This window comes from Saccopteryx leptura, chromosome 4, assembly GCF_036850995.1.
Source record: "Saccopteryx leptura isolate mSacLep1 chromosome 4, mSacLep1_pri_phased_curated, whole genome shotgun sequence".
Lineage (NCBI taxonomy): Eukaryota > Metazoa > Chordata > Mammalia > Chiroptera > Emballonuridae > Saccopteryx > Saccopteryx leptura.
In genome coordinates, this window is record NC_089506.1 from 12,244,033 (window position 1) to 12,267,988 (window position 23,956).

At 50.8% G+C, this 23,956-nt stretch overlaps 1 protein-coding gene across 1 annotated transcript; it reads right to left on the bottom strand.

Moving 5' to 3' along the window:
- Positions 1-19,886: 19,886 nt before the first annotated feature.
- LOC136404039 (E3 ubiquitin-protein ligase RNF113A-like) lies at positions 19,887-21,563 on the bottom strand. Its single transcript, XM_066383523.1, has one exon. The coding sequence runs from the start codon at positions 21,106-21,108 to the stop codon at positions 20,053-20,055; it is 1,056 nt and encodes a 351-aa protein (XP_066239620.1). The 5' UTR covers positions 21,109-21,563; the 3' UTR covers positions 19,887-20,052.
- Positions 21,564-23,956: the final 2,393 nt, after the last annotated feature.

Genomic DNA, 23,956 nt, shown 5'->3' on the forward strand with positions numbered 1-23,956 from the left:
AAACCCTTAATCCAATATACATAATAGGGAAGTCTCTTAATACAAAGTCACTTCTCTGAGGCATGATAGGATTGTACCACCTTACACCAAAAAGGGTAGGAAAGGCTTAATCCCAAAACCAAGCCCCAGGCTACAAGGATTCTGCCTGCCTTTAGCCCACCCCAACACACATTAATATCACCTGGGCAACGGCCTCTTTAACAAAGTGAGCATAATACATTTTATCTGCCCAACAGGTGGTCTCTCACTGCTGTGTGGCTTGTTGTTGGGCAGATAAAATGTATTATGCTCACTTTGTTAAAGATGGCGTTACCCAGGTGATATTAATGTGTGTCTCTGGGCAGGCAGGATCGTTGTAGCCTGCGGCTTGGTTTTGGGATTAAGCCTTTCCCACCCTTTTTTGATGTGGGGTGGTACAATCCAATCATGCCTCAGAGAAGTGACTTTGTATTAGAGACTTCTCTATTTTGTATATTGGATTAAGAGTTTGGATTTCTACACTATAAAATGGGGACGGAGCGGGAGCTTGGGCTCTTGGTTCCTGAGATTATCATTAGAGGAGAGAGCAGAGCAGAGAGCAGAAAGAGGCCACGTGGAGTAGGCCAGGAGAAGCAGCCAAGATGGCGGAGTGTTGAGTAAGAGGCCACTGTGTGTAGAGTTTGTATCTGGGATAAGGAAGGAGATGGGGAACTGAGGAGAATAAGGTTGGTGAGCTAGAAACCTTTGATTCTAGGAAACTCGGATAAGTCAGTGGCTTTGTGAGCACTGAATGTGAGTGGGTTTGGGAGCCCAGTGTATGTTTTTACTTGCCCGCCGGGTGCAAGCTAGGATTAAAGACTATGGCCCACCAGTTTGTGGCTCCATTGTTTCTTTACCGACTGTTCGAATCCAATGAGAACCTGCATGGGCCGGGCTGCTCTGATGGTGGCCCTGGCCGTGACTTCTGGCTTTACACTTGTCTTTGAAATTTGTCCCCCAGAGTGACCTCTAGCAAAGTCATTAAAATCCAGGTAGAGGCCTGACCTGTGGTGGCGCAGTGGATAAAGCGTCAACCTGGAATGCTGAGGTCGCCGGTTCAAAACCCTAGGCTTGCCTGGTAAAGGCACATATGGGAGTTGATGCTTCCTGCTCCTTCTCTCTCTCTCTCTCTCTCTCTCTCTCTCTCTCTCTCTCTCCTCTAAAATGAATAAATAAATAAAAATAAATTTAAAAAATCCAGGTAGAGATCCTGCCTTAGGTCCTTGTCACTACAGCTCCAGGAAAGAGGAACAGGCAGATTTACTGATTCAAACCCTTCTCACCCAGGAAAGGAGAAGAAAGTATAGCTTCCTTTTGTTATTTAATGCCCCTAGCTAATTAAAAAAGAATTGCAGTTTGGACTTGGGGGAAATACATCAAATGGGAGGGGATTGTGTTGTAGGCAAACCTTGTGCTTAAAAACGCAATCCTCCACATCTTTTCCTTTAGAACAAAGTGGACTTGCTCTTGCTGGATATGTGAGGAGAGTCAGACCAGGTAAGTCTAAGCCATTGGCAAGTGTTACTGTCTCTTGTATAAAAGCTGAACAAAATGAGAGTATAATCTGCATATCCACAAACGAACTAGGTCGTCTGGACACTCGGCAGAGATGGTCAGGTAAACCAGGACTGCTTGTGACACAGAGTATGTTTTTTGTTTGAAAACTCAGAGTGGCATTACTTCTTTACAAAGCTTTAGTCCTACCTAGGACTTTTTTTTTCTTTTTTCTCATGCTTTTGTGTAGAACTCACTAGGCATGGAATTTACCCAACATACTTCAGTGACCATCTGGGAAATAAAACTCTCGTGACTTACCACCCATGGGCAGGGCACGAGGACCCCTGGTTCTGACTTACTCAGAACAATGGAACTTTGGATGCTGGCTGTGCTTCACAGATTGCATCTTGCCGGCACTCAGCAAGATGGTGATCACATTTTCAGGTGGAACAGGGGCTCTGAAAAGCCAGTGGCCACGGTGTTGGGCAAATAAAATGTATTATGCTCACTTTTTAAAGATGACGCTGCCCACGTGAGGCCGTCGCCCAGGTGATATTGTGTGTTGAGAATCCTTGTAGCCTGGGGCTTGTTTTTGGGATTGGGCCCTTCCCACTCTTTGATGTGGGGTGGTACAATCCAATCATGCCTGGAGAAGTGACTTTGTATTGGGGACTTCCCTGTTTTGTATATTGGATTAAAGGTTTTGAATCTACACTATAAAATAGGGGCAGAACGGGAGCTTGCTCTTGGTTCCTGGGATGATTAGCATGAGAGAGCAGAGGGAGCAGAGCAGAGAACAGAAAGAGGCCATGTGGCCAGGAGAAGCAGCCAAGATGGCGGAGTGTTGAGTGAGAGGCCAGTTTGTGCAGTTTGACGCTGGAGAAGGAAGGAGATGGGGAACAGAGGTGAATAAGTCTAGTGAGCTAGAAACCTTTGATTCTAGGAAACTCGGATAAGTCAGTAGCTTTGTGAGCACTGAATGTGAGTGGGTTTTGGAGCCCAGTGTATGTTTTTACTTGCCCGCCGGGTGCAAGCTAGGATTAAAGACTATGGCCCACCAGTTTTTGGCTCCGTTGTTTCTTTACCGACTGTCCGAATCCAATGCGAACCTGCATGGGCCAGCCGGCTGCTATGATGGTAGCCGTGGCTTCTGGCTTTACACACGGCCACCATCACAACAGCCAGGCCCATGCAGGTTCACATTAGATTCAGACAGACGGTAATGAAACAACGGGCCCAAGAATTGGTGGGTGTTGGGCAGATAAAATGTATTATGCTCACCTTGTTGAAGATTACGCTGCCCACGAGGAGGCCGTCGCCCAGGTGATATTAATGTGTGTTGGGGTGGGCTAAAGGCAGGCAGAATCCTTTAGCCTGGGGCTTGGTTTTGGGATTAAGCCTTTCCTACCCTTTTTTGATGTAGGGCGGTACAATCCTATCATGCCTCAGAGGGTGACTTTGTATTAGAGACTTCCCTGTTTTGTATATTGGATTAAGGGTTTGGATTTCTACACTATAAAATGGGGATGGAATGAGAGTTTGGTCTCTTGGTTCCTGAGGTTAGCATGAGAGAGCGGAGAGAGTAGAGCCAGCAGCAGCAGGAGGCTGAGGCTGAGGCCGGGTCCGGAGCTGCAAGGTCTGCGGAGCAGAAGGCTGCGACAGCCCAGGACTCGAGCCCTGCAGTGGGAGCTGGTGTTTTCAGTTCCTCTTTGGAGGATGAGAATTGGGCTGGAGTTGTGATTTGCAGTCTCCAGAAGATGGAAGCCCAGCTGGAAGGAGCACCTACTGCGGCCCCGGTAGGTCTGCGATTTTGGGACATAGGCCTGGAAATGCTTTTCGGAGCAGAGATGGAAATGCTGACTGCCATTGCCATGTGCTCCTCTTTGGGACAGTGTAAGACCTGCCAGGATGGCAGGGATGAGGGGGGTGGCTGACGCCCCATGTGCGCGGACTGATTTCCTGGACTACGACCGGAGTGGGCATTGGCTCCATTGTTGGATGGACTTACGGATTATGGATTTTGGACAATGTGAAATACCCTGATGGGGGTGGGGGGTGGCTTTGCTGAAAGCACTCCCCCACCCCGGGAAGCTTTTCCGATGGCTAGAAGGAAGGCCGAGGACATTTTGCGCTTTGGGCTAAGTGCTCAGAGACTGGTGAAGTGTACCTTTGTAATTGTTGAAACTGTATGATTTTTGCTGTTGTAATTTGTGTAATGTTCTAATTTCCTTGCACAGGGATGCCGGTGGTATAGATTGTGGGTAGTAAAGTGAGCATAGGGGTGGATTGTTTGGCAGATAAAATGTATTATGCTCACCTTGTTGAAGATTACGCTGCCCACGAGGAGGCCGTCGCCCAGGTGATATTAATGTGTGTTGGGGTGGGCTAAAGGCAGGCAGAATCCTTTAGCCTGGGGCTTGGTTTTGGGATTAAGCCTTTCCTACCCTTTTTGATGTAGGGCGGTACAATCCTATCATGCCTCAGAGGGTGACTTTGTATTAGAGACTTCCCTGTTTTGTATATTGGATTAAGGGTTTGGATTTCTACACTATAAAATGGGGATGGAATGAGAGTTTGGTCTCTTGGTTCCTGAGGTTAGCATGAGAGAGCGGAGAGAGTAGAGCCAGCAGCTAAAGGAGGCCACGTGGAGGAGGCCAGGAGAAGCAGCCAAGATGGCGGAGTGCTGAGTGAGATGCCAGTTTGTGTAGAGTTTGTATCTGGGATAAGGAAGGAGATGGGGAACTGAGGAGAATAAGGTGGTGAGCTAGAAACCTTTGATTCTAGGAAACTCGGGTAAATCAGTAGCTTTGTGAGCACTGAATGTGACTGGGTTTTGGAGCCCAGTGTGTATTTTTACTTGCCCGCCGGGTGCAAGCTAGATTAAAGACTATGGCCCACCAGTTTTTGGCTCCATGGTTTCTTTACCGACTGTCCGAATCCAATGCGAACCTGCATGGGCTGGGCTGCTCTGATGGTGGCCGCGGCTCCTGGCTTTACAGTGGGCCATCATCTTTAATCCTAGCTTGCACCCGGTGGGCAAGTAAAAACACACACTGGGCTCCAAACCCCACTCATTCAGTGCTCACAAAGCTACTGACTTATCCAAGTTTCCTAGAATCAAAGGTTTCTAGCTCACCAGACTTATTCACCTCTGTTCCCCATCTCCTTCCTTCTCCCTGCACAAACTCTGCACAAAATGGCTTCTCAGTCAGCACTCTGCCATCTTGGCTGCTTCTCCTGGCCTCCTCCACGTGGCCTTTCCCTGCTCTGCTCTCTAATGCTAATCTCAGGAACCGAGAGAGCAAGCATCCGGTCTGCCCCCATTTTATAGTGTAGAAATCAAAACCTTTAATCCAATATACAAAATAGGGAAGTCTCTGATACAAAGTCACTTATCTGAGGCATGATGGGATTGTACCACCCCACAATCAAAAAGGGTGGGAAAGGCTTAATTCCAAAACCAAGCCCCAGGCTACAAGGATCCTGCCTGCCCACAGCCCACCCCCAACACACATTAATATCACCTGGGCGACAGGCCTCCACGGGGCAGCACCATCTTTAACAAAGTGAGAATATATTTTATCTGCCCAACAGGCTCCAAGGAGTGGAGGCCTGGAAGGGACACAGCACGCTGACCCCAGCCCCACCCCGTGCTCTCTGCCAGCTCAGAGTAGCTCCCAGCCTCTGGTGCGGGCTGCACACCCGCCCCCCTAGCCTCCCAGTCTCTTTGATGTGCCCATTTGGCCTGGCCTGACCTGGCCTGAATCTTGTCTCCTCCTTTGGAGTATTTACCAAGTTTCTCGTACCTTAAAAGTCCAGTTCTGCTACAAATACCCTGGCTCTCTGGCAAAAGTCCAGGAAAGCCTCTTATCCACCCACACAGCTTCTCAGTGACCTGAATGCATACGGTGTCGGCCGCCAGCAACAGAAGGACAAGCAATTAATTGTAAGGCTGTGTCCGTCGGCCTCTCCAAAGGCAGCCGAGGCTCTTGAGCCCTTTTTGGTTGTTTGCATTTACATTAAAGTAGTCCCCACTTTCATCAATAATCATTAATATTTCCCGAGTGCTTATCAGTAGCATGGCATTATATAAAGTCCGCCTAGGGCTTTTTACAACGTATAGTGTTGGGCAGATAAAATGTATTATGCTCACTTTGTTAAAGAGGCCGTTGCCCAGGTGATATTAATGTGTGTTGGGGTGGGCTAAAGGCAGGCAGAATCCTTGTAGCCTGGGGCTTGGTTTTGGGATTAAGCCTTTCCTACCCTTTTTGGTGTAAGGTGGTACAATCCAATCATGCCTCAGAGAAGTGACTTTGTATTAGAGACTTCCCTATTATGTATATTGGATTAAGGGTTTGGATTTCTACACTATAAAATGGGAACGGAGCGGGAGTTTGGTTCTTGGTTCCTGAGATTAGCATGAGAGAGCAGAGAGAGTAGAGCCAGCAGCAGGAGGAGGCCACGTGGAGGAGGCCAGGAAAAGCAGCCAAGATGGCGGAGTGCTGAGTGAGATGCCAGTTTGTGCAGTTTGACGCTGGAGAAGGAAGGAGATGGGGAACTGAGGAGAATAAGTCTGGTGAGCTAGAAACCTTTGATTCTAGGAAACTCGGATAAGTCAGTGGCTTTGTGAGCACTGAGTGTGATTGGGTTTTGGAGCCCAGTGTGTATTTTTACTTGCCCGCCGGGTGCAAACTAGGATTAAAGACTATGGCCCACCAGCTTTTGGCTCCGCTGTTTCTTTACCGACTGTCCGAATCCAATGCGAACCTGCATAGGCCAGAAGGCTGCTTTGATAGTGGCCTTGGCAGGGATGATGGCTCCTGGCTTTACATATAGGATGCGAAATTTCTGGTCTCAATGAGCGCACAATAATAAGCAAGACATGGCAATTAATTAGCAATTATTTAGGGAGTGCCTATTTCGCACCAGCGTTTTGCTAGAAGCTTGTATACCGCAACCCCATAATCGCAGGAGAGACCCCTCGACAGTCAGAGGCTGAGCTCCACAAGCCTGAGCCTGGTGTTGGTCAAACAAGTTTGTAAATATGATATATATGTTTGCTCGCTTATAGTTTGCATTGGGTGTGGGGGACAGGCTGTAAGCAGGCCGGGTCATTATAGCCTAAGGCTTAGTTTTAAGACTAAGCTTTTCCCCACACCCTTGACTGATTGCATGATGTGGGGTGGTGCACTCTCATGAGGAATCCCATTATGCCTCAGATAAGTGACTTTGTATCAGAGACTTCCTTGTTTGTATATTGGATTAAAGGTTTTGATTTCTATACTATAAAATGGAGGCCGGAAAAAAAAATGGGGGCAGACTGGGAACTTGCTCTCTGTCGGTTCCTGAGATTAGCATTAGAGAAGAGAGTAGAGAAAGGCCACGTGGAGGAGAGGAGAAGTAGCCAAGAAGGCGGAGTGCTGAAGGAGAAGCCAGTTTGTGCAGAGAAGGAGATGGGGAACAGAGGTGAATAAGGCTAGTGAGGTAGAAACCTTTGATTCTAGGAAACTGTTGGGCAGATAAAATGTATTCTCACTTTGTTAAAGATGGCGCTGCCCACGTGGAGGCCGTCGCCCAGGTGATATTAATGTGTGTTGGGGGTGGGTTGTGGGCAGACAGGATCGTTGTAGCCTGGGGCTTTGTTTTAGGATTAAGCCTTTCCCACCCTTTTTGATGTGGGGTGGTGCAATCCCATCATACCTCAGAGAAGTGACTTTGTATTAGAGATCTCCCTATTTTGTATATTGGATTAAAGGTTTGGATTTCTACACTATAAAGTAGGGGCAGAATAGGAGCTTGCTCTCTTGGTTCCTGAGATTATCATTAGAGGAGAGAGCAGAGAAGAGAGCAGAGAAAGGCCATGTGGCGTAGGCCAGGAGAAGCAGCCAAGATGGCGGAGTATTGAGTGAGAAGCCAGTTTGTGCAGAGAGAAGGAAGGAGATGGGGAACAGAGGTGAATAAGTCTGGTGAGCTAGAAACCTTTGATTCTAGGAAACTCGGATAAGTCAGTAGTTTTGTGAGCACTGAATGTGAGTGTGTTTTGGAGCCCAGTGTGTGTTTTTACTTGCCCGCCGGGTGCAAGCTAGAATGAAAGACTATGGCCCACCAGTTTTTGGCTCCGTTGTTTCTTTACCGACTGTCTGAATCCAATGCGAACCTGCATGGGCCGGGCTGCTGTGATGGCAGCCCTGGCTACTGGCTTTACAGAAACTCAGGTAAGTCAGTGGCTTTGGGAGCCCTGAATGGAAAGGAAAGTGTTTTCCCACTGTGTGTATTTCTTGCCCGCTGGGTGCAAGCTAGGATTAAAGCTAATGAACCACCAGTTCTTGGCTCCGTTATTTCATTACATTCTGTCCAAATCCTACGAGAACCTGCACGGCCAGGCAGCTGTGATGGTGGCGTGGCTACTGGCTTTACAGCCTGGCTTTGGAAGATGCAAAGGAAATTGGAGTTTTCTCCCCCTCTCACCCCGGGCAGAGCCTGTTACCAACTCTCCACAGTTTTCAACCAGGGGCCGTACATCCCCCCAGGGGTGTTTGAAAATGTACAGGAGCATTTCTTATTTGTTTTTTCAGTTATTACAAACTAGCATTAACGTCTGGGGGCAGGGGCACTAATAGCTTACAATGTGTTAGACGGTCCCTCCCAGCCAAGAACTGGCCCATTCAGAATGCCCACAACATTGCTGTTGAAAGCGAGAGAATAAAGGTGGGGAAATGGTGAGAAGGTGGAGGAGTCCTGCTCTCTTTCCTTCCCACGGACTCCAGAAAACCCTCGGGAAAAACAGCATAGGAGAGGACAATGGAAACCCAGAGCCTCAGACCTTTGAGATTCTCAGGGGTCTGTTCTGATTAAGTCCACTGGGTTATGCCTTTTGTTGTTATGGTCAAATTATCTTTCAGAGCCTGGCCTGTGGTGACGCAGTGGATAAAGTGTCAACCTGGCATGTCGAGGTCACCTGTTCAAAACCCTGTCACATATGCCCAGTCAAGGCATACATGACAACCAACCAATGAAAACTAAAGTGAAGCAGCTATGAGTTGATACTCGCTCCGCACCCCTCTCTCCTCTCTCTGCATGGGGCAGACTGGTACAATTCTCTTCTTTTTTTTTTTTTTTAATTTTATTTATTCATTTTAGAGAGGAGAGAGAGGGAGAGAGAGAGACAGAGAGAGAGAGGAGAGAGAGACGGGGGGAGGAGCTGGAAGCATCAACTCCCATATGTGCCTTGACCAGGCAAGCCCAGGGTTTCGAACCAGTGACCTCAGCATTTCCAGGTCGACGCTTTATCCACTGCGCCACCACAGGTCAGGCGGTACAATTCTCAATTGAGGGATTTCCACGATGCCATGTCACAGACCTTTAGGAGGAGCTCAGGTTCTGTGGTGGGCGGAGCCGCTCAGGTGGGTTCTGTGGTGGGCGGAGCCGCTCAGGGGGGTTCTGTGGTGGGCGGAGCCGCTCAGGTGGGTTCTGTGGTGGGCGGAGCCGCTCAGGTGGGTTCTGTGGTGGGCGGAGCCGCTCAGGTGGGTTCTGTGGTGGGCAGAGCTGCTCAGGTGGGTTCTGTGGTGGGCGGAGCTGCTCAGGGGGGTTGGCAGCAGCAGTGTGAGGCGGGGTGGGGAGTGAGGAATTAGGGCAGGACCCTGGGGAGAGCCTGTCGGTCCCTCTGCCTCTGGAAAGGTTCCTCTACCACCCAGAGCAGTTGGGGAGAAAGGACAGAGGCACAGAAGAAGGTGGAGTGCTGGCCGGAAGCGCAGCAGAGAGCAAGGGACACACACTGGCCCGAGTGTCAGAGGGAGGGGAGGCTACTGACCTACTCAGCCACAGTGGAGCTCCTGGCCCTTGCTGTGACCCAGGGCAGCCAAAGTGGCAGTGCCAGCCACCCAGCCACACCCCCCGCACCACTGCCAGGTCTCCTGGGCAGCACCGTGAGGGCCAAAACGTCCCAGACTGGTTGTAGATCTGCTCCCGGGGCCTCCAGCGGCCACCGGTCACCCTGCCCTTTAAGTGGCTGGCTTCAGCCCAGCCAAAGCCAGGAAATCTCTATTCTTAGTCTTCCATTTGTTAATTGTTTAAACAGAGTGTACGTGCATGCACGTGTGTGTGTGTGTGTGTGTGTGTGTGTGTGTGTGTGTGTGTAAGATGTAAGCGTATGTTTCATTTCCTTTATTAAAAAGGCACACAGGGCCTCCTGGGAGGCAATGCTGAAGGCGGCTGCGTGGGCACCCGAGGGACCGCACTCGGAGAGTGAGCCAGCCGCTGGGGACGGAGTCGACCATCCCGGATTCCAGGGGCAACAGAGACGCCTAGTGATCACAGTGAGCTCTGGGTCCCACGATGCAAGCCTCCCTCCACGCTCGTCAGCCCCCCTTCCTGCGGCCCTGACTGTCCTGCTTCCTGCAGCCCTGGCCTTTCCAGGGCGCCCACGTGGCTGGCAGAGCCCGAGGCAGCTTCTCTGCCCGCTGGGAAGCCCCGCCCAGCTCAGTCCGAGGAGGCCCGAGCGCTGCATGTCGGCCAGCAGGACCCACGTTTATGCCTTTCATCTCGAGGTCCTTAAGGGGCAGGCACGTGGTAGATGATAACAGGATATTTAAGGTTCGCTAAGTATCTACCCTGGGCCAGGCACAGATTAAAGTGCTATGTGTCACCTCATTTACTCCTTCCCTCATACCTCAGGGTGGGTTTTATTGTTATCCCCATTTTACAGATGAGGGAATGGAGACACAGAGAGGTGAAGGAATTGGCCTCAGCTCACACAGCAACTGACTCTAAGGCCACGTTCCCCTTTCCTTGCCAGAGGGAGTAGGACTGCCAGGCTGTCCCCGGTTCCCAAGCATGCCTTTCACCGGTTACCAGAGCATCCGGAGGGGCTAGACTTGAAACACGAACAGTGAAATCAGAAATGTGCATAACAAAAACGTGGGTGCTTTGCGTTAGAGAAATCAAGAAGAGAGAACTATTTCTAAGCCTGGAAAACATAAGGGAAAGAATGGACAGGACTATACACAAAAATTCTTAAAATCTGATGGGATTTGAAAATAACATGAAATAAAAAAATAAAAAGAAACTGGGACAATACTCCTGATACTTATTAGGAACAAATGGCTAAGTTGACAAAGATTCCAAAAATTCTTTTTTTTTTTTTTTTGTATTTTTCTTAAGCTGGAAATGGGGAGAGACAGTCAGACAGACTCCCGCATGCGCCCGACGGGGATCCACCCGGCACGCCCACCAGGGGCGATGCTCTGCCCACCAGGGGGCGATGCTCTGCCCCTCCGGGGCGTCACCCTGCCCCGACAAGAGCCACTCTAGTGCCTGGGGCAGAGGCCAAGGAGCCATCCCCAGCGCCCGGGCCATCTTTGCTCCAATGGAGCCTTGGCTGCGGGAGGGGAAGAGAGAGACAGAAAGGAAGGAGGGGGGGGTGGAGAAGCAAATGGGCGCTTCTCCTATGTGCCCTGGCTCGGAATCGAACCCGGGTCCCCCGCACGCCAGGCTGACGCTGTACCGCTGAGCCAACCGGCCAGGGCCCCAAAAATTCTTAAAGCAGAAGAAACATATGGGCATTTAACCGAGAAGCAACTGAAAAAAAAAACAAAAAAAAAAAACGATGATAAGCAAATAAAGGGATGCTCAACCCCATGTGTACCTTTTAAATGTCAATCAAAACAACAGACAGAGAGCATTTTTCACATGTAATATGTGCAGCCCTGAGTTCACATCCATCTCTCTGTTTCCCTTCTCCACACCAGGCTTCAGTCTAGTTTTCTCTCTGTCCATGTGATGCCAGCTCTCTCCAGTGGTGAGAAGCTGACCCCTGTCACCCTCACTATGTCTACTTAGTATTTCATCACCACCCCCTCTAATATCCGATCTCCTATTGCACATGGCCCGCACACCACTACGGCTTGGGTTCCAAGGGCCGGCCACTGGGCCCACAGCCTCCTGCATGAATGTCTCTTTGCCCCACGAGGGTGCTAACACCTCGCTCCAACCATCCCCCTCACACACACTGACACTTGGGCTCTACAGTCCCCACAGGTCATCTCGTCCATGCAACGCCCATCTTGTTTGGCCCCACCTTTAATTCAGACACAAATTTAAAAATAAATCTACTCACGTGAAATAATTGGCTCAAAGGCCAGAGATATTTGAATACAAATAATTTTGCTACAGTTTCGCACTGATTTATAATATTGTAAGAACCACATTTGAGTGCCTGTTTTACCACATCTTCGCTGACATCAGGCATTATCCATTTTTTACAGCTTCTTCCTCTCTTGGTTCCCTCCCACAGCAGGTGCTCCAGGGACAGATAGGATCCTAGAGCTCTCTCTGGAGGCGTTTCTCCTAGCCACCTGACTCAGTTAGGTCTCCACCTAAACACTCGAAGACAGCTGTGTTTTGATCTGACTGGACAATGAAGGATACAGTACTCCTAAACCATCAATCAATATAGTTACCAGTTCCATTAGCGAGCTCACGCACACGCCATTCGAGAAGTAAGAACAGAGCATCAATAGGATATGCAGGAGTTTACAGAGACGTAGAAGTCACAGTCTCCACCTTCAAAGATCTCGTACTTTTGAGGAAGCCAGATAGTCACATGGTATGACAAACACAACGGTCATTTGGTAAGTTACCTTAATTCTCCACTCTTCTAGCACCTCTATGACACTGATGTTCCTCTCCCCAGCCAGACCGGTTCCTGCCCTGTGCTCCAACCAGACCAGTTCCTTTCCTGCCTTCCAGGCGCACACTTACCCAGTCGTTACTGTTGGTGGCATGTCTGATCCTAACTTCCATTCTTCAAGCAGCTGCCATGTATACCTCGTCTCATTTCATTCTCACAACTCTTTGGGGCAGTTATTTTAATCCCCACTGTTTAGCTCTGGACACTGAGACTTGTCTCCTGCTCCTCTTCCCCTGGGGCTCCCCCTTCCTCCCTCTGTGGTGATCTAAACCTTGCCCATCCATCCAGGTCCAGCTGAAAATCCCATGGTCGCCCAGTCGTCCAGGCGGAGATGTCTCTGAGGACCGGAACCACCCCCATGAGAGGCTTTTCCCAGCTTCTCTGGTAAGCGTTTGCTGGAGATGGAAGAGATTCCCAAGGAAATAACGTCTGATTCCCAGGCTCACTTCCTGACATCCCTGTGCTTTCTTGTCCCTTTGGGTAGAAGTTCTTCTAAGGTAAATGGTCACCTTCGTCATTGTACTTTATAAACTTTCCTGGTCTGATGGAGGCGGAAGGGGGTGTGTGTGCACAGGAGAAAGAAATTAATCCAATGCTTGCAAAAGGAAGAAGACTGTATCAGGAAAATGAGCCAAATTGGTCAAATTGGTGGTGGAAAGGCCACTGAGGCGGTCAGCACTGAGCCTCGCTCACCCTGCGGGCCTCGGCGCTTAGGACATTTATGTCCTTCCTGACCTCCGTAATTGGAAGGAGCCACCCCACTGACTTGCTATCATTCTCCTCTGTATAGAATGACTGTGTGGGTGGTACCAAGTCTCAAATTGACCTGAGTCTGGAGCGAGACGGTCATTACCCCCACAGCGGCCTGGAAGCATCTGTGAGGTCAGTTAGAGGCTTCGGTGGACGGCTCGAGGCGCAGATGTCCACCTTTGTTGGCACACCTCACTTCCTTGTCACCAGCTCAGAGGAAAATTCCTGGACTGGTTGCCCGGCCTTGTGGCTCTTGATTTCTTATTACTTTTGAAGCACAAAGAACAAACTCATTCCAATAATAATCATCCACCTCTACAAATGACACCAGTGGCAGGAGTCCCACCTGTTACCTGTAGCACCAGCCACCGGCCACTGGGGCCGAGGGCCTCCCAGAAACACCGACTCACTGGCTCGGTTGGGCTCTACTGATCGCCACCCTTCCCGTCACTCAGCTCACTGCCCTGGCCCCCATGGCAGGGTCCGGCTGCTTGAAACTCCTGGTCTTCCTGCCTCCTCTCCTCCCTCCAGGAAGGGGCGTCGTTCAGATTACCCACAGCCTTCCTCCCATCGGCAAACTTGGCAGTCCTACCGTTGGGGTGGGAGGTGAAAGGTGGGCGTGAGGCCATGTCCTTCTGGGCTCAACTCTAGTGGCTGTCCCTACTCGGCTCCAGCTGGAAGGGAGGGAGGCAGAGAGTGTCAGGAGGGATGAGGAAGGAGGCCAGAGAACGGGTCAAGCCAGGAACCTAGGTGTGCTGTTTGACAACAGGGACCCACATTCTTTGATACACTTTCTAGCAAGAGCTGGGGTCTTTGTCCTCGACTCTTGAGCTTGAGTTCGGCAACTATATATGCAACCCATGGAAGACAGTGGAAGCAATGCTGACATCAGTTCAGCTTTGGGACGGTTTGTCACACGACCAGAGGTCAGCATGCCTCGCGGAAGCCCAGGGAGGTACGTGGAGCCTCCGTAAACCCTCCCCATGGCTGGCTGCATCTGCACAGGCCTGTGTTTGCATACTCTCACACAGATGGTCATTTACAGACCAATAAAAATAACATTTTCAAGTAAAAACGGTTTTTCTAAATAGTCTATTGTTTCTTCTTTATAATAAAAGGGAGAAAACAGTGTCTGTCCACAGTAAAAGTGGATTTGGGAGGGGCTTGGCCCCACTTCCCACAGAGTCACCTGTGCACATTGCCTCTGTGACCCACAAGTCCAGAAGCAAGCCAGAGCCTGGCTTTCCCGACTTCTCCAGCGCCACCCGGTGGCATCAGGATGCAATATCACGCACGCTCACAAGGATTGGTCAAGCAACCCTTTGTCTGCACAAAGGAGCTTTTCCTGCCAAAGCAAACCACCCTGTGCTAGAACCACTAGAGGAGCAATCCTGGGAAACAAAGCCCAGAGAGAAATAACTGAGTTCACACAGACGGAGGTGTTGAAGTGACCCGCTCCTGGTGAACCCCACTGCAGACCTGTCCTCCACCACAGGGGAGCTGTGCTCCAGTGGGGAGAGCTGCGTGGGACAGGAGCCTGGGCTGCTGGGTCCCTGACTTTTTAACAGCCACAGTGAAAACCAGAGCCCACCTCCTCCCTCCCTCCAGGATTAGGGCTTCACTGATGCTGGTGGCATGGGTCATCCTGTCTTAGGGTTGACCTGCAGCCAACCAGACTCAGGCTGTGAGAGAGGAGAAATGTTGAAGCTCTCCCAGAGGTTTTTCAAAGGTTTTCCTGCTCAGGTTAACGAACTGTTACAAAAGGCTCTCTGAACAGGTGTTTCTTTAAGTTTTTTGTTTTTTTTTAATAAACTTTTTTTTTCTTCTGAAGTTGGAAACAGGGAGGCAGTCAGACAGACTCCCACATGCACCTGACCGAGATCCACCTGGCAGGCCCACCAGGGGGCGATGCTTTGCCCATCCGGGGCATTGCTCTGTTGCAACCAGAGCCATTCTAGCGCCTGAGGCAGAGGCCATGGAGCCATCCTCAGTGCCTGGGCCACCTTTGCTCCAATGGAGCCTTGGCTGCGGGAGGGGAAGAGAGAGACAGAGAGGAAGGAGAGGGGGAGGGGTGGAGAAGCAGATGGGCGCTTCTCCTGTGTGCCCTGGCCGGGAATCGAACCCGGGACTCCTGAACGCCAGGCCGACGCTCTATCACTGAGCCAACCGGCCAGGGCCTTTAAGTTGTTTTTTTTTAAATAACACCGAGCCTGCATTTCCCTTCTCTGCAAGGTTGAGAGCAAGTGAGTTTGGGGGCCTGTACCGAGTGACCCCGTAACTGTCCCGTGCCCTCCTGTTGGGGAAACAGTGTCCCTTTCTCCACTAAGGAACCTCGCCATTTAGCTGAGGCGACCAAATGAGTCTATCCAGTGGGAGCTCTGGGATGAATTCAATTTCTCATAAAGGAAGTCAGGAGAAACCACTTCAAAATAAAGGTGTAGCCAAACTCAGAAATGCAAACTCCATAACCAGTTATACAAAGGAGAAGGCGGGGAGGGAGACGGTCCCTCCTGGGCACCTCCTCGGCAGCTGTAATTGAGTCACGCTCAAGTCCTCGGGAAAATGGCGATAGTATCTACCTCGTCAGAGTATTGTTTTTAATTGAGATGATATGTATTTAATGGTTACTCTAAACACAAGGAGTGTAAAAATGCCACATTCATCCTGTCAGACGGTAGGCACGTGTACACAGTAAACCTTCTGTGGGTGGTAATTACTGTCCCTGACGCTGGAGGCTGGATTGGGGACGACACTATGTGATTACTGGGCTGACACTGTACTCTCGCTCCGGGTGTGGCCTGTTCCTGAGTGCCGTTTGTGTTACCTGCCCACTGCACCCTCGGTGCCCGCTGGTCTGGATGTGGGCTCTGGGGAGCAGAGGGTTTCTGTCCATGAGATCCCATTTTCTCAGTGCCGAGAGAGAAATAACTGAGTTCACACAGACGGAGGTGTTGAAGTGACCCGCTCCTGGTGAACCCTCGCTGCAGACCTCTCCTCCACCACAGGGGAGCTGTGCTCCGGTGGGGAGAGCTGGGTGGGCCAGGAGCCCGGCTGCTGGGTCCCTGCTCTGCCTCCTCACTGCGCGGTAAGGTCCCTCCTGAGGGTCCTCACCTGCGATGGAAGCTGGGACAAACAAGGTCACAGATACTCAGTTGACACATTCTGGAAAAAAAAGACCTCTCTGAAGAGGTCACTATGTTTAGGGTAATACTGTGTTTTGGGAAACGCCAGCTCCAGAAAGTCCATGTCACAAAATAGGTCGTGCCAGCGTGAACTCGGAGACTAACTTTCTGCCCTCGACCTTGCATTCTTCCGTGGTGCACACCAGGTTTAGCCGTCTCTAACCCACTCCAGTTTCCCAGCACTCTCTGGGGGGCAGGGGGAGGGACCCTTCCTGGGTGGCTCTCTGCCTGTCTCTCTCCCCTCTCTCTCCTCCCCCCTCCTCCCAGCAGCCCACCCAGCAGGAGGAGCGTAAAGGGGATGAGCACGGAAAGGAGGGTCAGCTGGCACTTCATGATAGCACGTGGCATGTTGTATTAGCTCCTCGGTCCTCACACAAGCCTCTGGCGTAAACATTTTCATCTTACAGAAGAGGAAACTGAGGCTCCGTGATGTGCCAGCTTTGTGCCTAAGGTCACACAGCTAAGGGAACACGGAACCAGCCTCTGCTGTTGGTCACAGCAGCCTGGTCTCTGCAATGCCAGGTGACCCCACAGCCCTGGCGGTTGCCACCCCGCCCCCTCGGCCTCTCCTGAAGGCACTGCTCCTCAGCCTGGCAGTGCCGTGTGGGCAGAACACAACGTGCCCTGCTCGGTCGTCATTGAAGGAGGGGGACTCCTGGCTAAGGGGCCCAGCTGTCCACAGAGGCCTGCAGGAGGCCCCAGGCGTGTGCTAAGAGGGGAAGGATGGGTCCGCTGGCCTGAGTCGGGCCAGGATACGCGCCGCCTGGCAGAGGAGCCAGTCCAGGAGAGGGGAGGGGCTTTCGCCCAGGGAGCCGCCCTGGCCGCTTTGATTGGGCTCCGCCTTAGAAATGTAAGAAGCAGGCCTGACCTGTGGTGGCGCAGTGGATAAAGCGTCGACCTGGAAATGCTGAGGTCGCCGGTTCGAAACCCTGGGTTTGCCTGGTCAAGGCACATATGGGAGTTGATGCTTCCAGCTCCTCCCCCCTTCTCTTTCTCTGTCTCTCTCTCCTCTCTCTCCCTCTCTGTCTCTCTCCTCTCTAAAAATGAATAAATAAAATTTAAAAAAAAATTAAAAAAAAAAAAAAAAAGAAATGTAAGAAGCAATGTGCTTCCTCCTGGGTCTTCTTTAAGAGTCCTACTAATTTCCATTTTCTAGAAGAAAATCCTTTAACAGGATCATGGTTCCCATTGATCCTATTAAAAAGAGAGAGGTCCTCAATATTTTTTATCACTACTGAGAGATCACAAGGTGACTAGGAAAAGACCCATCGTGACAAGCGAGGCACATCCAGGAGCCTCACAGTCTCCTCGGCCTCTGTCAACCCGGCACATGTTAATTTAACCTGCTGGCTAAGTTGGTAAGAAACCTCTCTTTGTATTAATGAAGTGGTCAAGTTAGTAGGCTGGAAGCCAGAATAATTCTGGGATGGTTTTACCACAGGGCGTCTAGCACCTCTAACTGTACCAGGAAGGGCTGGGTCGCTTTCACCCCCTTGTGACCAGGACAGCATTATTGTTGACTCATGTGGCGTTCGTTCCCAGTGCTGAGACGCAACCTGGCCCAGAGTAGTTGTTCCATACATTTCATCGTAATCAGTCTAAAACTCAGCGTACAAAATGAAAACCAACCGGCTATAGTTCATCAGATTGAAATGATCTAGACCAGGGGTCCCCAAACTACGGCCCGCGGGCCACATGCGGCCCCCTGAGGCCATTTATCCGGCCCCCGCAGCACTTCTGGAAGGGGCACCTCTTTCATTGGTGGTCAGTGAGAGGAGCATAGTTTCCATTGAAATATTGGTCAGTTTGTTGATTTAAATTTACTTGTTCTTTATTTTAAATATTGTATTTGTTCCCATTTTGTTTTTTTACTTTAAAATAAGATATTTGCAGTGTGCATAGGGATTTGTTCATAGTTTTTTTTATAGTCTGGCCCTCCAACGGTCTGAGGGACAGTGAACTGGCCCCCTGTGTAAAAAGTTTGGGGACCCCTGATCTAGACCCTAATGAAGACTTTTTTCATGTCCCTGGTTCAGAAATAGTTGTAGAAACATCTTCCTTGGTGCCCTAAAGCGGACATCCTAGATGACCATCCCAAGAGGGTTAGTTGGCAGATGTGCTGGTCCCTGGGTGATTCAGCTGCTAGCCGACCCTGGTGTCCAGAACCATAACAAGTTCTGAATTTTGTACATTCAATGTGTAAAAAACAAATTTTACCACTGAACTCAACAGAAATAACGACCTGAGTCAAAGGGCTAGTGATATCAGGATATCTTTAACAAATGCATCCTGCCCAGCCCCTGAGCGTCAGGAAGGAAGCCAGGTAACCAGCTCACCCAGTGCTCAGGGTTTGAGGACAATGCCTGCCTCGTCTCTGGAAAACAACCAACCGTCAAGATCATCACTGTGAATGCTGGCCTTCCCCTTGCTTCACCCCTTCATCATGGGGCCGGTCAAGCCAAGGAAGGCAGAAGTCAGGGCGAGGAGTAGCCTGGGTCTGCACAGGGAGCGCTGTGTTTCAGAAGGGCCCAGTGAGCACAGGTTCTATGATGGACAAGTCAGAACAGCAGCCCACTGTATAGCAGCTGCAATCTGCCTCTCTCCTCTGCCTCTACATATTTGGTTTCATTCATAGAGTCATCTGGTCTACTCTGGAGCACCGATGACTTCCATGTTGTTAGACCCGATGGTCAAACCTCGGGCTTCTCCTTGAGCTGCCATTGTTAGGCCCAGTTATGTATCTGTCTTCCTTGACAGACATTCTCCCTTGGCTTCTAAGACACCAGAGCGCCAGCTTTTGCTTCTACCCCTCAGTCCTTTCCTTTTTCGGTTCCCTGTTGTGGACCGTAAATGGCAAAAAGCCATTGTAGATTTGAGGCTTAGCAAAAGGCTAAGTTCTCCCCCTGCCATCTCCATATTGGCTATGATGCTGAGTATTTGCACCCACTTCACTTGCTTCCTTAGGTTGCTGGAAGCAGTTTACATCCCCTTCCTCTGACTCTTTGTTTGTTTTCAGTTGTTGGTAGACTTCACTAATGTATCCTGTTTTTGCCTTGGGAGAGTTCCTGTCTTAGCCTTGGATGTGCAACTTTGTATCAAGGTCCTTGATTTGCATATGGCTATATAATAAAGCAAACTGGGGCTATGGGGCACTCACATATTGCCATCGGCATTTGAAGAGTCTTCCCGGTCCCATGGTTTTTGTTTTGATAAGTGTGTTTCCTTAATTCTGCACCCTATAGGAGCCACGCTGGTCCGCGGCAGTTCCCTATGACATTCTTCCCTCTAAATGTTCAGGAGCCCTTGGAATTCTTACACACGTTTTGTTCCCTGAGCTATGGCATCATCTCATGGCTCCAGACAGCCGTCATTTACTCTGGAATGCACAGCTCACTCCCAAACCTCTTCCCTGTAGCTCTGACTCTACGCCTGCACTTGGTTGTCTGGTATTCATCTGAAACTTAAAACGTCCCAAACTCCCGAATTCATTTCTGTGAACTCCTCATTCTCTTCCCCCCCAAAAAAGTACCTGTTCCCCTGTCAGTCTTCCCCTTACAGGAAATGACAGCTTTTTTTTCAAGTTGCTCAGGCAACAAAAATATATATGTGTATTTAAAAATAATATACAATATGTTAACATACACGGGGTGGGCAAAAGTACGTTTACAGTTGTTCATAAGGAAAATAATACAATACTTTTTTTTTTACCATTTTAAAATTTTATTGATTTTAAAGAGAAAGGGAAAGGGAGAGAGAGAGAGAAGAACATTGCTTTGCTGCTCCACTCATTTCATGCCATCACTGGTTGGTTCTTGCCTGTGCCCTGAACGGGGATCCAACCTGCAACCTGGGAATGTCAGGAGGAAGCTCAACTGAGCCACCCATCCAGGGCCAAGAAGTCGCACCATCTTGATGCTTTCACAAGCCACCTCTCCAGGAACCGACTTCACCGCCTGCCTTTTCCTCGGTCACTTTCCCATCCTCTTCCGCAGCTTGATGTTTCTCCAGTTTAGCGACCAATTCTTTCGCTGGGTTGAAGATGCCATTGGTCCGCTGGCCACACACATAGCAGCGCCGGGTGGTTTGGAAATGCCGCAGGGCACAGCTCTCGCAGAAATAATGCCTGCACTTGGTGACAACTGGGTTTTGGAAGCTCTGGCGACAGATGAAACACTTGAACGGTACTTCCTCTCTCTGGCTTCTCACCTCGTAGTTTTCATCCTCAGAGACACTGTAGCGACCCTCATCCAGCTCCCGTTCGATCTGCCACCCGTGCTTGTAATCTGATCGGTCATGGAGGAATTTGCAGCTGTCCCCGAAGCCGCAAAAGCCAGTCTCTTTGTAGTCCTTACAGATGTCAGGCTGGTAGTCCCAGCGCACGGTGGCGCGGAGGTGCTCGGGCGCTCGGACGGGGCCCTCCCGCACCGTGCCCGAGGCAGCGTTGCCCGTATCCTTGGGCTTCACGAATTTCTGATAGTTATTGATGCCTCGATAGATCTTGTCATCTTCCCTGCCCCTCAGCTCCTCCTGGACCTTCTGGCTGCGCTCAAAGATGGCTTGTGCGTCACGCTCCTTGTCCGTGTCCAGCTCGTAGCCGGCCGTCGCCCCCATGTCCTCGGGCCCCACGGGCTTCGCGGAGCGGGTGGACTGGTAGACCACGCGGAGAGTCTCGGGCTCGTCCCGGTTCCCGGTCGCCGCCGCCTCCTCCTCGCTACTCGAGTCGCAGGAAACCGCTGGCTGCTTCCCGCTGCCACGGGTCCGCTGGGTCATGGGGCTGCGGCCCGCCCGCCTCTCTTCCCGGCGGACCACAGGGCTGCCTCCGTCCCCGTCCCCGTCCCCGCTGCTGTCGCCTCCGGGCTCGCGGGCGCAGCCCCCGTGCTTCCTGCGGCCCGCAGCCCCCGTGCGCCCGGGCTTTTTGAACAGGAAGGTGCACACCTGGTGTGGCGCCTTTCCTGGGGAAAGCTGCTCGGCCATTTTCCAGTACCGGCCGCTGATTCTGAAACGGCTGCGGATTCGGGGTCGCGCGGGCAGCTTTCCGTTACTGCCCGCCGGGGGCGGGGCGGGGACCCGGGAGCCAGAGGCGCCGAGGGGAGAGGCCCGCTGGAGCCCCGAGGTGCAGCTATGAGCAAATGATACCGGGATGAACTGTGTTCCGCGTCCTCGCCACGGTCAGCCTACGTTGTCCCCCGGCGTGTATCTTCCAGTCATCTTCCACCTGTCTGTCCCTCTCGTCCCCTACACCCGATCTCTCAGCAGATTGTATCGGTCCACCCTGGACGGCATGCCCGCCATCCACCACTGCTCACGGCGGCCCCGCTGTGACTGCGCCACACTCCCAGAGTGTAGCATCACCTCCGACCTGGTCTGCCCACCAGTACCCCTGCCTGCTTTGACCTCTTCTCAACGGCACCGTCCAAGTGATCCTGTTGTTCAGGTCTGTATCATGGGTCTCCTTCCCGGACACCATCTAAAACCACCATGTCTCCCCCCAAGGCCCCTTTCCCTACCCTCCTTTATTCTCTTCCTCGGTACAGACCGCCATCTCACACCCCGTAATTCTCACTCACCATCTTATCTTCTGTGCACCCCAGGAGGGCGAAGGCACCCCAAGGGCAGGGAATGTCTGTTTGGGTCTCTGCCACATTTCTGGCACCTAGAAAAAAGCCTGGAGCACAGGAGGTGGTCAAATAACAGCTCTCAGGCAGATAAGCTCCCACAAGTTTTCATCAGCTCAGCGTGCAGCCTGCTGATCAGTGTTTGGGGGCCGGTTGCTGTGCCTGTGTGCGTGTCATCACGGGCCGTCAGCCCTGGTCCTTGAACCAGACCTGTAAGCGGGGTCCTTCCCAGCACGCTGTGTGCTTAGAGGATGCCATGCTCGCTTACCTGCTGTAGCTCTACTGAGACTTCAGGTCTTAGTTCTCAAGGCTCTGTTACTGTTTCTTCATTAGAACAACATAAACAGTTTAAGAACATTCACTTCACCCGGAAATGCACCTAAAGCTGGTGGTATACTAAATAGAGGTTATAATGTTGGAAAGCAATCGCAGGGTCTCCGTCGGGACCCTAGGTCCCTCGCTGTTGGCATCTCTAAGGTTCAGAGACGGCGGGGTCTCAGGGAAGCAGGTCACTCTCCACCGAGATCCAGCCGTGCTGCCTACGGAGGTCGCTGGCCTGCAATCTGCAGCTCCAATCACAAAACTGCAGGACTGCCTGCGGGCAGGCAATTATTCTGCCAGCATTACTCCAGTCACATTATAATCTGATGACAAAGCTTCATCTGGTCACTTAAAACTATGTCAGAATGGCATTTAATTGCTAAACCCAGGGGAGAAATTTAGAAGAAGAAACCTTTATGTGATTTAGCTTAAAGGCCCATCTACTGAAATGAGCAGTGTTTATTTAGTAAATGAAGTGACACGCCCTCTCTTTCTCATATATTTTTTTTCATATTATAGGTTACATATGTTATTTATATATTATATATAAAATCAGGTTCTAGATGCCCAGAGACTGACAAGTGGCTATCACCGGCCCCTGGGCTTCTCACGCTCCCCTCCACCCACTCTGGTTGCCCGCATGGCACACGTTCCCCGGTGGCTCCGGCGGGCACAGGTGCAGCTATAAAGCAGGGAGAGGTTTTATTACTTTCCAGCCCCATTCAACATGGAGCTGGCGGCTGCCGCAGCCTGTCAACCGGCTGGTGATAAAAACCTTTCAAATGAAACCGCCTCTTCTGCAAAGATAAAGCAAGCTAGATGCACAGCCTAATTGCCTTGCACCTTATAGCGTTCCCCACCCCACCCCCACCCCCCGCCTTTTTTAGACAGGCTGTGAACATTATTTTTGAAGCCAACAATGAAACTCTGCACTTGCACGATACATCGTGCCCTCCATATGACACAGATACTGCCGCCTCTGAGTCAGTCTCACTCACTACCCACCCCCCGACCTTGACAAATGAAGCAATTCAAAGGACTGCGAGGCCTGGTCCCCCTGGCCCCGCTCTGCTTCTCTGCGCTGCACAGTGCAGCCCTGAGAGAGACAGCTGGGAGATGGCGTGGATGTCTAGAGGGGATTCTGCAAAATTTTGACAAATGCACAGGAGGTCAGTGGCGTTTACCTTCAGCCCAGCTGGAAAGGTAGAGACACAATCTACCTTCTGGAAACATCTGGAAACAGGATGGTCTATCTGCCGGGCCAGAACACTAACCCCAAGCAGTATTTTTAATTGCTCCTTTCGGTGCTGTCTTTGCACAAACTCACTGAATCCAGATCAAGAGGTTATTGCTAATAGTTTGCACTTTGTGATTGCTCCAGCACACAGAAGAGGGAGAAAAGCTTCCCAGTGTTTTCCTTAAAGTCAATGTAACTGTCACCGTGCTGAAGCTCCATTTCTATAACAGGACCCTTTCTCTTTTCTCTAAAGGGAATCCACTCTCTTGCTTGATCACTAAGCCCAGGACATCAGATGCTGGTCAATGTCAAACAGTCCTAAGAACAAAGCCTCAGGACTATTGATCACAGAAATCAAACGAAAGACAGCATCTTGACTTCCGCTGTGTTTCAACCCCACGCTCAAGGAAGCTGAACTGACCTACGAACCAGTGCCTCACAAAACCAGATGGAACAATGCCATGGCTGACATCAGGACCGATACAACGGTCTCAACTACAGTACTCCCTACACTGGCCCCAGCCAATCTGTAGAGCCCATGACCCCAACTCTTTTAGCCACCATGATTAATGATTTTTCCTCTATATAACCCATCCCCTAAAAGCCACCAGGAACCAGGTCTTTGAACACTAGCTCACCTATGACTCTA